At 38.8% G+C, this 17,416-nt stretch overlaps 3 protein-coding genes across 3 annotated transcripts in view; 2 read left to right on the forward strand and 1 right to left on the reverse strand.

Moving 5' to 3' along the window:
- Usp1 (ubiquitin specific protease 1) lies at positions 1-15,351 on the forward strand. Its single transcript, XM_022063506.2, has 8 exons — positions 1-146; positions 320-619; positions 4,297-4,544; positions 4,851-5,077; positions 5,205-5,563; positions 6,687-6,947; positions 7,357-7,543; positions 9,046-15,351. Exons 2-8 carry the CDS (start codon positions 331-333, stop codon positions 9,722-9,724), a joined length of 2,250 nt encoding a protein of 749 aa, XP_021919198.2. The 5' UTR covers positions 1-146; positions 320-330; the 3' UTR covers positions 9,725-15,351.
- LOC110829614 (aminopeptidase N) overlaps positions 13,442-17,416 on the reverse strand; it is a 33,245-nt gene continuing 29,270 nt past the window's right edge. Inside the window, exon 15 of the mRNA XM_087346816.1 lies at positions 13,442-16,705. Coding sequence (XP_087202942.1) covers positions 16,523-16,705 — 183 coding nt within the window. The 3' untranslated portion in view covers positions 13,442-16,522. The remainder of the gene's footprint in view (positions 16,706-17,416) is intronic.
- LOC110840733 (putative cytochrome P450 304a1) overlaps positions 15,597-17,416 on the forward strand; it is a 21,676-nt gene continuing 19,856 nt past the window's right edge. Inside the window, exon 1 of the mRNA XM_087346821.1 lies at positions 15,597-15,731. The gene's annotated coding sequence lies outside the window, so the exon portion shown is untranslated. The remainder of the gene's footprint in view (positions 15,732-17,416) is intronic.

The following is a 17,416-nucleotide window of genomic DNA, read 5'->3' on the forward strand; positions in this document are numbered from 1 at the left end:
GGAGGCTACGGTTAGAATTAAAATGGAGGACGCCAAGTAGATGAGTGTGTGGCCGGTACGATTTGGTATGGAAGAATAGTGACTGTTATTTAGGTTTGAACTCTAAGAAAATACCCGACTTCCATGAATTCTTACACTAATTATACGTGAGTGTATAAAACCCATATTTTACGTGAACATTTTGTTTCTTATCTTAGTTTCTTATGGTAGGCTTGCCTAAGGAGATCAGATTTGGGCAAGGCCTTGGTCAGGCTGACCTGCTATCAGTGCTACAATATTTGTAATAGTTCTTATCATTGTTTATAATTTTCCATATTAGGTATAGAAAAGATGACAGTTCTTTTGGAAGAGAATGCAGCGGGCGAGTCTAGCAGCTCTCCACCACGAAAGAAACTTTGCCTTTCTCTGTCAGCAAGAAATAAGCTGGTCGGAGTACCTCATAACAAGGCAGCACATGTGAACAAAAATAATCCGAACAACGCTGCTGGGAACGATTTCAAAGATAAATATTCAAAGTTGAGCACATCTTCTACAAAGTCTAATTCATCCTCAGACGTTGGAAGGGGCGAGAAGGCTCCAGCTGCACTGAAAAATTCTCAGGAGGGTTCTTTGCTGTCTGGTAAAAATTTCATTTTATATTTTATTGAACTTGTTTATTTACATTTTCGACCTTTTCAGGTGTTTGATTTCTTTGTTTTTCCTAAATTAAAGTGACACCTTGAATAAGTTAAAATGAATTTTAAACACATCTTTTCCATAATTCTACAAGAACCCTGATAATGGAAAATGCCATTACAGGTGTTACCAAACCTTTGTCTACTTTTGAGTGCTGTTGAGTAATTAGCTTAATTTGAAAGTGGGAATACTTTTTACACCTGAAATGAAATAATTCATATGTTCCAAATGTTTTAAGTATTCTGGTTTTGAAAGAGTGACATTTGCACGATGTCTTTCTACAAGAAACCCTGCTTTTGACACCGGCCATTATTCTAATTATTTTCTTTTGCATATAAAAATCTTTATTACCATCTGTTGAATTTCCCCAAAAGATTAATCCATATGACACTACAGAGTGGAAGTAAGCAAAGTAAACTAGCTTTAAAGTATCAATTGTCATGAGTGGTACGACTGTTCTCATGGCAAAGCATGCAGAGCTTAATTTGGGAGTAATATACTCAATGTGTTTCTTCCAATTTAAGGTATTGTCAACTTGTAAGCCAAGGAATTTGTTTGTTTCAACTTCTGCAATTAATTTTTCTTCAAAACCAATACTTAACCTAGGATATGTCTTGTGCTTAGTAATATCCATAGTCACAGCAATAATTAGCACTTGACAGTGAGTCTGTAGAGTGTGCATCTGACAGAGTCCGTTACTTTTCTGTCATCAGTTTATGTGGAAGGATGTATTTTTCACAAGTGCAATAAGTATTCATTGTCAGACGCTACTTCTCATCCTGTTCTTATTCAACTTGCATGAATGAGTTTATTGATACATTTTCCCATTCTCCTGTGTAAAAAAACTGACGATATCTCGTCTGGTGAACTGTTCCCAATGACGCACCAACTGTTCACTGAGTTGCGTCCAACACAAGGCAGAGAGTGACTGCATGCATCGCTGAATGCGGTGGGTGTTCCAACGCTTAATATAACATTGTTTTTTTTTCTGATCGCAGTGTAATAATATATATATATATATTTCTAGAAATTGACATTTGTGTCAGGAATGAGTTGTGTGAGTTTTTAGTCTCCCTGTACATGACTTGTATTTTTAAAATTGTATCTTTTTATTTTATTCATAAATACTTCACTGAAAGCGTTGTTTTTTTAAATGGCAGGATAGTTGCCACGGTGGTCTAGCGGTTAGAACGCTGGCCTTGTAATCCTGGGGTCTCGGGTTCGAATTTATAACTTGTGTTGGGCAAGGCCGTGGTCTAGGCAACACGGAGTTTTCCTCCGTAGCATCCCAACAATTACTCCATTCACACACAGAAGAAGGCAATGGCAAACCACTTCTGGATCATCTGCCAAGAACGTATATGAACAGGTCCCAGTCCGAGAAAAGGATGGAAGGATCCTGTTCATATGGACCTGTCGTCAGACAGAACACTAAATAATAATAAGATGAGGTGGTCTAGCGGTTAGAACGCTGGCCTTGTAATCCTGGGGTCTCGGGTTCGATTCCCGGCGGTACCCGAATTTATAACTTGTGTTGGGCAAGGCCGTGGTCTAGGCAACACGGAGTTTTCCTCCGTGGCATCCCAACAATTACTCCATTCACACACAGAAGAAGGCAATGGCAAACCACTTCTGGATCATCTGCCAAGAACGTATATGAACAGGTCCCAGTCCGAGAAAAGGATGGAAGGATCCTGTTCATATGGACCTGTCCTCAGACAGAACACTAAATAATAATAATAATAAAGGATGATTATAAAATATAATTTAGAAGCATATAAAAGAGTGAGGTTGTGGTCTGTTTTAAGCTGCTATTCCATAATTTCATGGAACTCCTCACGATATTCAGACTGCAATCGAATATTGGAACCAGGGTCCTCCTGAAGGAATGTGCTCGGAAAGTGTGTTCTGTTCTGGAACACGCACTCAGTATCCTTGTGCTGTCTTTGTATTGTGCATTTAGAGGTATTAAATCTGCCCTGATATTCTTATTATACTGTTAATGAATCATGATTATTTATGATGTTTTGTGCGCTTATCCAGTCTTGATAGCGAAAAAACATAGCTTAGACCTGTATCAAACCAGAACTTTGTACTGCATGTTACACAATGTGGCACGTATATAGATTTGCCTAGATTCTTATCCTTATCAAAACAACTTGTCCCTTCCTGCTAATTGGTTTCTCTTGCACTAGATAAACATACAGCTGCTTAATAGGTTTAAAAATTGATCTCTGTATGTATCTTTTTGAGAATGTAATTCAGTTTAAATAATTGTAGAGGAATGATTTTGAAAATGTGGGTGTGGTTAAGAGCAGTTTCTGCCTTCGTACTTTGCTTATCAACATTTGTGAAAGGTTTACAAGAATATCTGTTAAGAAAAGAACCAAATGCAAAATCTTGTGCTGTATTATAATGTTTATTTGCGTAACTAAGCAGCAGAATCACAGAACATTGGTTGTTTCTTTACAGATTTGGCATTCATTTTATTCTGCATACTCTTGTTCACAGATGGCAGTGTGTTCAAATAATATAACATTTTCTGGTTTCTTAAGTGACGTATTCTTTAAGTAGCTCTCAATTTTTTCTGGTTAATGGACTGATAAAACAATAGCGGGTATTTCGAGGAGCAGTGGGCCTAACTGCACTGTATAAAACTAGATTTCATTATTTGCACCTAGCATTGATAATTAAACAATATGTGTGTCTTCGTAGAACATAAAAACCAGTTTAATTTATTTCCCTAACATTTTTACTCTATAAAAATGTAACAGAGTTTAACAAAATAACTAACTTAGTTGCTAAACGGAAAGAGAAAATTAGTTTCTCAATAGTAAATTAATAATTTCTCCGATTCTTGCAAAATATATATGTATATAAGATTTGAGGTTTTCACAGCGATGAGTATGAAGATTTCTGTCTTCTGGGTTGTTGCGCTGTGTAGTCTGGTCGATGTTTACCAATGTTTCGGAGGTCATACTGCCTCCATCATCAGGGCGATTAAAAATATGAAGATTTCTGTCTTCTGGGTTGTTGCGCTGTGTAGTCTGGTCGATGTTTACCAATGTTTCGGAGGTCATACTGCCTCCATCATCAGGGCGATTAAAAATATGAAGATTTCTGTCTTCTGGGTTGTTGCGCTGTGTAGTCTGGTCGATGTTAACCAACGTTTCAGAGGTCATACTGCCTCCATCATCAGAGTATGAAGATTTCCGTCTTCTGGGTTCTTGCGCTGTGAAGTCTGGTCGATGTTAACCAACGTTTCAGAGGTCATACTGCCTCCGTCATCAGAGTATGAAGATTTCTGTCTTCTGGGTTCTTGCGCTGTGTAGTCTGGTCGATGTTAACCAATGTTTCGGAGGTCATATTACCTCCGTCTATATATGTATACTTTTTAGGTAGAAATTTATATTTTAATAGTGATTCCTGGTTCAAGTTCTTTTAGCCACCGAGTGTGATATAAAACTGTAGAAAGAAGCAAAGTAAATGGAACTGTAACATGCAGTAGGTGAAAATTCTGTTTTCCTGTTGCATGCGAAGTGTTGTACCAATGCCTTGGATTAATGTTGCCATCAAAGGATTGTTTTAGTGACATCCTTGTTTTTGTTGTATGTTGGATAGTTGTCACAGGTACAGCCATGCTGAACGGATATCTGGCAGGAGACAGTCACAAGAGTTCTACAGACGACAGTCCAGGCAGTGATACAGGGGTGGGCTGCTCCCCTGTAGCAACTCTGTGTAACCTTGGTAACACATGTTTCCTGAACAGTGTTATATACACATTGCGATTTGCCCCAGCTTTTCTGCACAACTTGCACCATCTAGCAGCTGACTTGGGTGACCTGACCTCAAAACAACAGCAAGTTAAGGTAAGTCTCTGGCATATTTATTGAAAGTCGTGAGACGTAATATACTTTGTGTGTAATTGTAATTTCTCAGCTCATGAGTGGTGTGTAGTTTCCTATTCATTGCTGTCAGTCTGTTTGAATACTTGGCTTGTTCTAGGTTAGTTATTCTTCTTCTTCTTTTATGGCTCTCCGGTCCGTATCCATTGGCATGGGACACATACCTGTATTGATATCATGGTATAAAAATACCTCCTCTCCTTGTAAAACAAATGAAGTAGGCTGGAACATATGCTTCCATCTGCATCAGCAGTAAAAATTCTATTGCAGGTAAAGTCGTCATCACTGGGACGTAATGTGACGAGCACCAGTAGTGGTAAGAGCTGGAGCAGCAAGGATCTGCTGTCCCTTGCGAACTCGGGCGACCCATTGCAGTGCAAGTCAAGGATACAAGTTGCTACTGAGCGACTGCATGACCTTTATGAGTCGCTGCATTCAGCAGAGATTAAGGAGAACAGTGATCCTTTCCAGCCAGATGTATTCCTCCATGCTCTCAGGTGAGAGTCACTCTCCTCCATCTCGTGTTTTAAGTGAAGAGTACGTGCAGTTTTTGCCTGCCCTCGTGTACACTGCTGCGTGGGATTGACGATGTTGACCGAGGTGTTTTTTTCTGTGCTCTTGCAGAGAGGTGAATCCGATATTCGAGGGCAATCAACAGCATGACGCTCACGAGTTGCTGGTGTGTCTTCTTGACAACATCCGTGAGACATGTCGCTTCCTGGCTGACCAGCAGAAGCTAGCCAATGAACAGCACATGGCGACCAACAGTGCACTGTTATGTGATCCGCTTGAGACAACGGTGAACCTTCATCAGACATCATCATCAAACAGCAGCAAATGGGGTGTTCGCAAGTCTTGGAAACGGAAGAAGGTGTCATCTTCTTCTCAGAAGAATGCTACTAGCAATGGACTCCCAAATGGTATTGGACCAGAACATCCTCACCTAATGAATGGGGGTGTTGGAACTCGTCTGTCTGCCATTGGTAAGAGCAGTGTTTGTTGCATTGTCTAAATGGGAGTTAAAGCGACGAACAGTGTCGTGTATTGGAATTAATATAATACCAGTGGCTTTTTGCAGTTGGCCATGGTTACATAGCCAATATGTGCATGCAGACCTTGTGATTTTTCTAGCACCCTCGGTTGCTGTGTCAGGAAGTCTCAGAGGAACAGACCCTAAAAGAAATCAAACGAGTTGGTTAAGGGGGGAGTCAAAAATTGACTAAATTCATTGTCAGTCAGGATTTCAGTATGAGTTGTGTGCTGGCAGGTTGCGAGTCAGGTGCAGTTTATTTTTGTCCGAGAGATGTACGAGGGGTGTGCAGTGACCGACTGTGATGAAGAGAGCAGGTAATACGATTGCGGATTCTGGTCAGAATGATCAAGATAGACGGTGCAGCCAAAAATGTAATAATTCCATATTGCAAGGGCAAAGGACTCACAGTTTAAATACTGATAGTATTTAACGTCTCTCATCATTGGAGCGAGAAAAGACATGTTTTGCCACATTAGAGCAGTTTAATAGGGTATCCACACCATTCGAAGTGCAATGGCAATAGAATTTTGTTGTACTGTCAGTGCTGAAATCATTCATAATATTTTGGTTTTCAGATTATAGATTAATTTTATATATTGTCTGCTCTGGTAGCTGCATCTGTTTTAGTGTGGAATGCAAAAAGGAAAACTTGATTTAAAATTATTAAATACATTCCAAAGCCTTGTAATTTAGTAATAATAATTACTGTCAAACCATAGAAGTTGTGTTGGGGGTGGACATTTAGGACATGGGGAGATAAGAAATGCATACAGAATTTTAGTCGGAATACCTGAAGTAAAGTAATCACTTGGGAGACCTAGGCGTGAATTGCAGAAAGAATTTAAATTGATATAAAAGAACTAGGGTGTAATGTTCAACTGGTTCATGTGAACATAATTATAAACTTCTTAATTTCACAGAAGCAAGGAATTTATCGATTGTTTAAGTAACTGGATCACTGCAGTAACGTCAGGTTAGTGAGGAAACATCTCATAAGTAGCATTAAAAGGGTTAAATTCTTTATGTAATGATAAGGACTATCTTTACACGTGATGTCTTTGGGTGTGATGCAGGAATTTCAGAGAATGGACAGTCCTCATCAAACTCGACGTGTCCTGCAGATATCACAACCAGCTGCAAGTCGGAGACACAGCAACCAGAGAAGAGTACAGGAAAGAAGGCTGGGGTAGGATATAACTTTGTGACCAACGACTTTGAAGGTGTGACAGTCCTGTGCACAACATGCCTGGAATGTGAGCACACAACAGAGCGGAAAGAGACCTTCTGTGACATCTGTGTTCCGATCATGACAGCAGAGCAGGACAGTGATGAAGGTAACGAGAGCTAACTTGTGTGAAACAATGAAGAGATTGTCTGTATCTGTGTTGGGTCTTTTAACTCCTCAACCTTTCGTTAAAATTTGTTTATAGCAGTCCGAAACTTAATAACAAATAAATTAAGAAGATTGGAAAGGTATACTTTTTGGAGTACAACAGCATTACAAAGGCTCCCCAGTCTCTTCCACATTTGCTGCTCATGCACGCTTGTGTGAGAATAAACGTGCCAACAAAAATAAAATTCACTTGGTGCTCATAATGTTTGAGGTCCATGAAAGTGGGGGAATTTCTTGACCAGCTGAGGCACAGCAGCTCGTGGACGTTGTAATGCCGTAAGCCACGCTTTTCTTTTGAAATGCATAGAATGGCCAAAGTGCAATTGAAGTAGAGGCACTCGCTGTTTCAGGTGACCTCCCACAGCGTGTCAGCGAGGTGTATCAGGCAGCGATTGTGACGAGTGAGAACTTACGAGACTTGAACAAATACTGGTGTGAGCAGTGTCTTCGCTACAATGAGGCCCGGCGCTCTGTGCGGTACGAGACTCTTCCGAAGTTACTGGTGCTCCAGCTCAAGAGGTTCTCGTCGACGTTTGGGTGAGTCGTGCGCACGATGTCATTATGTGTCTACTGGTTTTCTGTGATTTTATAGAATTTTATTTGTTGATATCCTTTTGCGTTTGATTTGATGTCTCATATTTGAGAGCTATTAACAAAAGTGACAGCAGCGGACATTATGCACTGTAAAATTCAGAGATGAAAGGATATTACGTTGACCCATAAGATAATCCCATCCGTTGATTTGTATTTATGTGAAGCTTTGTCTGCTTTGCGTCCTTTTTCGCATCATTTTCATCAGTGGGTAGGTCCAGTAGATTAATACCTGTATGTATCTTCCTACATTTTATTTTATTATTTCTGAGTGTGTAGATTTCCTCTGCCTTTAATGTTGTTAGGTTCTTGTGTTTTCCATCCCAGTCATGTAGTTCTGTAGACCTTTTGGCATTCACTTGGAATTTTTGTGCTCTTATAGATGTTGTATTTATGTCTGTTCTCTTAACACATCCGTAACGATTGTAATTGTTTCATGCCTAATGTTTCTAATATCCAGTAAACTCCTAGTTTCTCTCAGTTCTAATTTTACAACTTGCCATTTTCTTTTCCCCTCTCAATTCAGTGTCCACACAGTGGGAGGGTGTGGTAATCTCAGGCAGAGGTCCGCGTGGTAGAATGATGGGATTTTGAAATTGAGAAGGCCCTGCAGGAACCCTAAAATGGTAGCCAACGAAGATATTTGCACAGAATAAAGAAAACTGCTCTGACATGTTGCGCGCTACCTGCATTTTCTTCAGTGGCAAAAGAGTTTTTGACTTTCTTATTCAAAGGTGTTGTTAATTAAAGTTGTTTCACCAGGGAAATGTGATCCCATGTGCCCGTAAATGTTTCTTAGTGTGTTGATTTTTCTTGTTAAAGAAGTGGTTTTTTTTCCTTTCCTTTTGCAAGTTCAAATAAGATTACGGATTAAATAATAACAGCTATTTTAAATCGGTCACACGTTGAAAGTTTAAAACGTGCGTGCAAGATAATGACTAACTTGTCAGAGAAGAAGAAAATTTGGCAAGTCACAAAAAGTGGTATAAAAGACATGAAATTGAAATTAAATTATGTGCATTTCGTGGAAATAAAGCAATCAAAATGGCAAGGAAATTAATGGGACTGAGAGAAGATTATGTAAATTATGAGAAAACATTCACTCAAGGAATGTAAATGCTAGGTTTTACTGTGGGTTGCAGTGATTTAAACTGGATTCTACAAGCTCAGTTAAAGGGTTAGATTACGGGTTTGCTTGATGATGGTGATAAACCTTCCAGCTTCATAAAATTAATTCTCTGAATAACGTTTCAGAGGTCATACTGCCTCCGTCATCAACTTTAAAAACTCAGTTGCCTGAGGAATATTATGTAGTTACTGTCTTAACCACTGTTCCACATAAGCCTGCTTATTGTTTGTTATAGAATGATAATGTGACGGCTGTAGTTTTTTATTTTTTATTTTACAATTGTTGCAGGTCAGTTGTTTCACCTAATTTTGGTTTTCAGGTCCATGGTGTGCATGTCGAAAGTGAATGACTACATGCCCACTCCTCTCACGCTTGCCTGTTTCTGTGAGCAGTGCTGCCCCATCGCAGAAGACCAGCGTCCTCACCGCTACGAGCTGTTCGGAGTAATCATGCACCTGGGTGCTACCATTGCTTCGGGCCATTATGTTGCATATGTGAAGGCGTCGGAGAATGTGTGCGACTACTACCATTGCGACCGAGATAAGAGGAAATCTTCAAGCCTGAGCAGCGCCAGTGCTGGGGGAAAGACTGGGAGCAATTCCTCGGGAGACAAGATGGGGAGCATCCTCAAGTTCTTCAGGCCCAGGTCCTCTAACAGCAATAATGCGGATGTTCCAAACAAACAGCACCACAGCACGGGAAATGGCGTGTATTACAGGCACACATGTAGGAGCATGGATTGCTGCGGTGTTAGGTTGAACCGTTCTCTCATGAATGGGGCAGATCCCACGATTCAAAAATCTCAGATGAACGGTTTGGATATCGGCGTGTCTGTGGCTGTCGTCGATACGTCGGTACCAGAGCCAGTTTGGCTTGAATGCGACGACGAGACTGTCCGGTTGCTAACGAGGAAAGAGTTTGAAGACGTTCTGGCGCCAAAACCATCGAAGAGTTCTGCCCTAACACCATACCTGTTGTTCTATTCGAAGTGCCCATGATTTCTGGTGGGTTGATCTAGCAACTTAGTGTACATATGTTGATTAAGATCGCAGTTACTGTCAAAGAAGCATGGTGCAACGCGGCCAGCGGGACTGCTATTGTTCTTGGAATTCATCGGCATTTGTTCCAGTTTGAGCTTCGTCGGGTTTGGTTTGTATGGGGGTTTCAGCCCTGAAATCGGCCAGTTACATACTTTTTAAAGAAACATTTTAATACTCATTTGGCCTGGTGCAGTATTTAAAAACTCTTTGAGATGTTTGCACGTGCAAAAATGAGAAATTTATTGCAAAACTTAAGAACTTTAGAAGTTTATGATGCTTATTACTCACAAGGTATTGTATGTCGTTTGATCAGTATTCCATATGAGCACATGATAATGTGTAAAGGAGTTATATACTTGTCTGCCATTCTTCTTTATATGATAGTCATTCCTGGACCAGTTCTTTGATGTGGCGTCCTGCGTCTGCTTCGTTCGCTGATATTTTCGTCGGCAGAAGAATAGAATTCATTTGAGATAAATGTAAACGTTTTAGTTGCAGTAACAGTAGTTGTAAGTGTCCGTACATGTCTCAGATGTAGACATAAATTGCTTTCTGTCGTCTTATCTGATGACCGGAATAGTATATCTGAAGAAAGACCGATGTCGTAAGTGCTGCTGATTATGAAGCTGTCTCTGGACCACCTATAAAGTACTGTGTGTCTTTAATTTCAGGTAGTGAGTGGAGATTTATCTGCCTGCCGCAGATAAGCCTGTGTATTGATGGTCTTTCATTTGTGTGCCCTCATGATTATTACTATTATTATTGGAAGTTGTCGGGTATTTGTATTACTATAAGAAACTAATATTAACTAGTTCCTAGCAATGCAGTTGATGGAATTGTTGCATCATGAATCTTTGAATGGGTGCAATAATTACAAGAGTTTTCTGCTTTCGGTTTATTTTTAAAGAAAGGAAAGCAATTAACTAGCCATTTTATTGCCTATTTTGTTATTAGGGTACACCAAACTGCTTCCAGTTCAATTGTGGGTACGTTCAGTGTTTCAGTATGCGTTTATTTTTCTGGTTGTAAAATATGTAAGTATGATACGTATATGGGCATTTAAATTTTTCATGAGTCGTCGCTGCAATACGTAAGGCCGCAGGACGATGAACACGTGGAAGCTGCATATGGCAGACTTCATAATTCCAATTGTGTTTGTGTTTATTTTGTGCATTTGTAAGTTTTAAAGTGGTGTTAAAACTTGGGAACTTCTATGATCTTATCTGACCGTGATCTCTTAAAACTGCATGGTATCTCTCCAGTGCAACAGTACTTCTGTGATTTGAGTTTTCTATGCAAAATATGTAATTCAAGAAATCGGGAAAATGGCGTTGCAGGCTTGCCAATGAAAGAAATCACATTTAACAGTGTCATCAGGCTCGAAAGTTCAGCTTGCTCCTCGTTAGTGTGCTTTTATATTTATGATATTCAGGTTTGGTGGTAATAGTTCCAGTTCCATGTTGGTATTATTTTAGTAAAGTTCCTCATGTGGCACTTGAAACATCCAAATTGTTGGACACATTCATTGCCTTCAGACATGTTAATGTGTTATACAGTGTGTTGTCAAGTTTGTTAAAAAAAACTAGATCAATCCAAAATAACAACTCAAGATTCCAGCAGATTACTAAATTTAGTAATACATAACTAAACGTGTCACTAAATATACCTGTTAACGACAAAAATTTTTTTGAAATGGAGAGACTCCGTCGTTAAGAAGGGAAACAGAACGAGCTGGATGAGTAAATCATGGTGGAGGAGATGATCATGTCCTCTTGTTTGTTTTCAGACACCATTTATCAGTGAATCATCTATTTCTCACAGAAGCAGGTCTTACTGTGTGCTATATGACTTTTACATTCCATAGTTTTTATCGCTGGACCCAACTGTGAACTTACTACTTCCATCAGAGTCCATCTCAGGAAATTGTTAGTTACTCAGTTGGTGAAGACATTATGACCTCCCATGAAACCCAAAGGTCCATCACTTTGTTCATCAGATCACATTCTGTGCCGTGATAAAGAAATTTATTTTCATTTTCTCCTGCCCGCCTACGTTATTTCTCCTGGATTTAAATTTTGGCAGTTGGTTTCACCACTCTTTGATGTGATGCCAATAACATGGAAGGAGGTAATGTAAGTAGGATTTTCGGTTTTCACGGCGGTGAGTCCGAAGATAGCCGCCTTCTGGGTTGTTCACGTAGTCTGGTGGAAGTTTACCGACATTTCAGAAGTCTGTGCTGCCTCCATCATCAAGGCAACTACTCAGAACCCAGAAGACAGCCATGTGAGGAAATGTAACTTTCTTCCGACAAGTCTAAATTATATGCTCTGGCCGGTGCCTGGACCCACAGTGACCGGTGTCACACCAGAGCACGTACCAGTGACATGTCATGTGACGCTGCCTTTTAGTGTATTCTGCAGCAAAGACAGCTTGAAATGTGTGTTTTATTGTGTATTTTGATGCTTGGCTGGTGATTGTAAGTTGGAAACTTTTTAGATTTTACTAAGTCTAATTGTATGCCAACATCAAAATGGGATGCTCAGACTTAAGTATGAAGCTTAAAGTAGTATGATGAAAGATTCTCGGGCCACAAGCCGCGTCAGGCGGCTTACAGCCGGAGAATCTTTCAACTTCAGCAACCGCCACGGTTGTCTAGCGGTTAGAACGCTGGGCTTGTAATACTGGGCTCTCGGGTTCGATTCCCGGCGGTGCTCAGATTTACAACTTGTGTTGGGCAAGGCCGTGGTCCAGGCATCACGGAGTTTTCCTCCAGGGTTTCTCCGTGTCATCCCAACAATTACTCCATTTTCATCATCATCTCGCAAAAAGGGGGTCACAGCAGGAGCGTTAAATATCGCGGTCCCGATCAAACCCATGTCCATACGTGTCTTCATGTTTGTACTGTCGTGTGCATTGACCATGTGGGTGGACTTCTGGTGGGACTTGAGAGCGCACAGCAAGTAGGGGGTAGGTCTGTCTTGTAAAGAACTTGTTGCATTCCGTTGTCACTTGTGAGTATATTAGGTTATGAGGACATCTTAAACTTTTCCATGAAGATGTAGAGAACGCAGAATTATTCATTATACATCTCCACTGTAGCTACATTATCAAATAAATATTTCCATGACCACATTTGAATTTTAGTGCCATATTGTAATATTTTATATGCAATTAGAAGTTAGGGGATGGACTTGAAGATTATGTTTTTCAGTTTTCAGATTTTTTGAGTACCTATTAGAATGAGTATTTTTCTGAATGTTATAAATCCTACTTTATCGAGGTTGCATTTTGTTGATGTGGCAAACTTAAAGTGATCTGCAGTCAAACTTTCTTTCCATATGAGTTGTGGCGGAGCAAATATCACGTTTGATGCATCCGTGAATTCCAAACTACTTTCACCATTACCTCCCAGTACCAGTTGGGGCCCAAAGGCATCCTGGGTGCAGTTTTGAGGAAAAAATTTCTTGTCCTGCCATGGCAGAAATGGGCTATCACGACTCATATGGAAAGAAAGTTTGACTGCTTCACATTTTGCAGTTGTGAGAAACTTGCGTAGAAGATTCAGAAAATATTAAGATTATAAAACTACTGTAAGCCGGAAAATGTTTTGTCACATCAATATGTCTGCACGTTGAACACATCTGAAACAAAAAGTACACAGCAAAATTTTGTTCCTTTAATTATGTATGTGTTATGCATTTATTTTTATTAGACATCTAATAGATTGCAGCACTGGCCATGTACAATTGCTATTGCTGAGGAACTAAACTTAGTCACTGCCTCTGTGCAGAACATTCTGCGTAATACTGAAACACTGAAACGTGCGGCGAGAATGATGTGAAGTGTAGATCGCTGTATGCTGTGTTTTCTCTCTTTAAAATTTCCTACAGCTCCACATTCCAGTGAAATATGACCTTTTTTCATAAAGAAAGAAAAAAATGGGTACAAATTGTTGAGTGGTGAGATTTGGCAGGAACGAAAGAAGGCCTTTCATAAAAATAGTGCACGTCTGACCAGGCCGCACGCTGAGAATTATTTGTCATGACGCGGATGAAGCATTTGTTTGCTTTTGTGGAGTAAGTGAATTAGTGTCGCTTGCAGTCTACAAGTTCTTACCGATTTCAGCGTTAAGGCCTCGTTCTTGTACAGGTGTTTCACGGGCAAATTGTTCGTGATGATATTTGTCATCTGTTATCACATTGGGGATATATCATATAAGTTTTTCAAGATGATAGAAGAAGAAAATGGAAATTCATTGAAGTTGGTTCATAATATTTGCTAGCATATAATGTTTACTTTTAAATAATTCATAATAAAGAGCTCTCAGAATTCTTGGTTCTCCTTAAACTCCTCTTTCTTCTGTCCTTTGGAGAGTCACTTAAGTTTTTTGTGCGCTTACGCATTCTTTGATTATTTATAGACTTGTGACTTTACTTGTGTGTTGGGAATTCTTGGTTATAAATCTGTCGACACTTTGCGGAAGCTGGAGGCGGTGAACGGACTTCATTGCGTTTTTGGTGTTTTAAAATGCAGTTTTATATTTTCTCTGATTTTACTGTAATTAGGTGACTATAATATTCAGTGTATTGTATGCTATGTAGAGCCAGGCCAGGTAACGCAGATCAAAGTATTCTGTTTGCCAGCCTGAATCGAATAGAACCGCCATGTTATATATAAAATGGGAATCGCTAGTGTGTGAAGAAAGTGGCTGGTTAGTGACACTTTTACCACAACCCTGGGTTGCTGACAGATCAGGTCGCTAGGTACCTAAAAGGTTAAATGGGTCATATAATCCCTTTAAGATGCGTCGTTGCACTAAGATTATGAAAAGCCTTTATGTTGTGTAATTAACTCAATTTTTTTTTAGTGATAAGTATGATTATTATTACTTTGATATTACATATGTGTGACTCCTAAGTGATAAACATATCATGTATTTGTCAGTTCAAAGGTTAACCAGAATGATATTTAGCAGTGAAGAGAATTATCCTCATTCCCTTTCTACTCCCTCCTCCAAAAAATAAAATCTGTGAAAATTATGTGTTGCATACGGCTATAGGGCTCAGCTTTGTCAGGTCTAAAAGATATTCTGTTATTTTTACGCAACACATTCTGTATTACATCTTGTCGTCACTAGAGCAACACTTACGTTATTTTAATGTACTGATTCACCTGTCACATTTGTGCTTATTAAATGCTTCAATTAGAATGAAATCCTGTTCCTTTAGGTCTCTATTGCAAGTTGCCATGATGATACTTTTTTATCATCGCCTTTTATCCTTTGTTTTTTATGGTACGTGTAGGACTGATCTTTGTCAAAGTTTTGGTTTGATGCAGTAACTATTGGAGCTAGGCATCTGAAATTTTGTCTGTAAAGAGATCATAAACATGCCTACAAATGCTGTAGGAAATATTCTTTATATGTCAAAAATCTAAACATGGCTTTGGTGAAAGTCATTTAGGTTATGTCTGACATGCTCTGTACTAAAGTGAAATATCTTCCCAAAAAAAACAAAATACTAATCATAGTAATAATAATCTGTAACGTATTTAAAAATTTCAGGCAATAAAAAATTCTGATTTAACCAGGGTTTGATCTCATGACCTTATGTGTACAAGTCTAGGGCATTATTGCTCATATTACCTAAATTTCACATTAAAATTACATAATTTATAAATTTTATGTTACAAGTTTTTTGCGTTATTAATATAGACTTTTGTGAACAATTTTCTCCAGAATTAAGAAATTAAGGGAAATTTTATGTTGCGTGTGTTGCATGTACTGAATGTATAATTTCCAATATATGAACATAAAGTCAAGGTCCTCCATTTTAAATTGTGCTGTTGAGTAAACAAAGTTTCTGAAAAACAAATGGAACACAAGACCAGAAATACGAGACTTTACGTCAACTCTTTAGAGCCCAGTGGTAACTACATATACCACCTGTTTTAACAACAGTAACTGGTAAGTTTTGCATCTCAGATTAAGCAGCAATCATGTCCTCAAATACCATTAAGGAATTATTCTTTGTAATGGAGACATGTTGTGTTTTCTTTGAGATAAGAAATTATTTTTTAAATATAATTTAGTTGGGCTTTGGCTCCACAGGGTTAAAATTTAATGTCATGCATTTTTAGTGTTGGTGGAAATTGTATAAATTGGGTTGTAATTTTTCTTTTTTAGTAATGCTTTTGCGTTTTTGCCAAAGCTGTTTGGAACATGCAGGAGCATTTGGATTGGCTTGTAAAGAACACGTGCACACTTGATCTAAAACTTACACGACAAACGGAATTAATAAAATCCTCTTAGTATGCCGGCTTTCTTGAAGGGACAAAACTCACCGACGTCTCAGGCACTTCTTCTACCCCAATTATCAGGAAGTTTGAATTAATTCGTTGATATATGTATTAGTAAATATCGAAATTATAATTGAATGTACCACAGTACAATTTGTTGATAAAAGAATATTGGAATTTTGATGGTATCACAAATTTTTGTAATAAGAACAAGATTTTAAACTTCAATTTGGTTGGGGAAATACTTGACATGTGTGGAAGTTCTTTGACAAAAAAACAAATGAAGTGGATTTTGTAAGGAGTATGTGTTTTGTATTCCGATGAGGAATTTGTGTTGGGATTGCTGTAAATTCCACTAGGGTGGGGTTCACTGGGAAATGTAGTGTCCTCGCCTGCCTGGCCACTCTCTCAGTGGTTCTAACTCTCGCTCCTTGCAGTTGTGCTGAAGCCTCCTTAATGTCAGCCTCTATCTGCGTTGCTCCTGTAATGGAAGTTCTTCTCTCTCTCTTGTAGCCATGAGTGAATTTCTTTGTAGTTACTTTCCATCCATTGAATGTTGTATCTGACTCTCTCAGTCACCTTACTTACTGTACGTCTCAAAGGCTCCAGTTTCTGCGTGTTCTGACTTAGAAACTCTTCCAACTGCAAATAGAAGAAACTTTCTGAGGTTTGAGGTTATCACAATGGTGAAGATATTGATAATTTCTGGTAACAATGGAAACCCCATCTTCCAGACAACTTGACTTTAGAGCCCAGAAGATAATGATTGACAAACACAAAATTAATTGCAGAATAAAACAAAATTCCACTCTTTCTTATCACTTATTTATTCCCTTGTCTTCTCACTTCTTATGGGTCTGTGAAAGGGATAATCAGTGTCCAGAGTTGTGTTGACATCACTGACGAGTACTGGAAATATTTACTCAGAACATTTGTAATCCTGAAATAAGTGATCATTGGACTGACATGTGCGTTATTGTACATTAATTCGATGACATAATATTTGTCTACGACTTCCCAGAATTATTGTGTAAAATTAAGTCAAAGGTTTAGAAGCAGACACTTCAGAATTGTGTAACTGTGTTTATGGATTTCAACCATCGTCTGTTATTGCAATTCACAGCTGTCTCAATTTATTGATTAACTGCAACTCTTACCCACTAAGGACTCGCATTGAAAAATATTTGTAGTTTATAACAACGAATGACGAGAAAAATTATTCCAAATATCTTACTTATATAGTTCACATTTATCATGTGTAATGTTTGTTTGTGGGATTGTTGGATTTATAATTCATCAGTACTACAAATTACATGCCCTGTCAGTTTTAGAACGGGTTTATACGAATTAGTA

Source organism: Zootermopsis nevadensis, unplaced genomic scaffold (genome assembly GCF_977971745.1).
Source record: "Zootermopsis nevadensis isolate Lab colony 2312 unplaced genomic scaffold, Znev_1.0 Znev_ptg000010l, whole genome shotgun sequence".
Classification (NCBI taxonomy): Eukaryota; Metazoa; Arthropoda; class Insecta; order Blattodea; family Termopsidae; genus Zootermopsis; species Zootermopsis nevadensis.

Coding starts and splice junctions, on each gene's coding strand:
- Usp1 (XM_022063506.2), top strand. CDS start 331: ATGACAGTTCTTTTGGAAGAGAATGCAGCGGGCGAGTCTAGCAGCTCT. Junction 4,545..4,850: donor CAAAACAACAGCAAGTTAAG/GTAAGTCTCTGG, acceptor ATTCTATTGCAG/GTAAAGTCGTCATCACTGGG. Junction 5,564..6,686: donor AACTCGTCTGTCTGCCATTG/GTAAGAGCAGTG, acceptor GGTGTGATGCAG/GAATTTCAGAGAATGGACAG.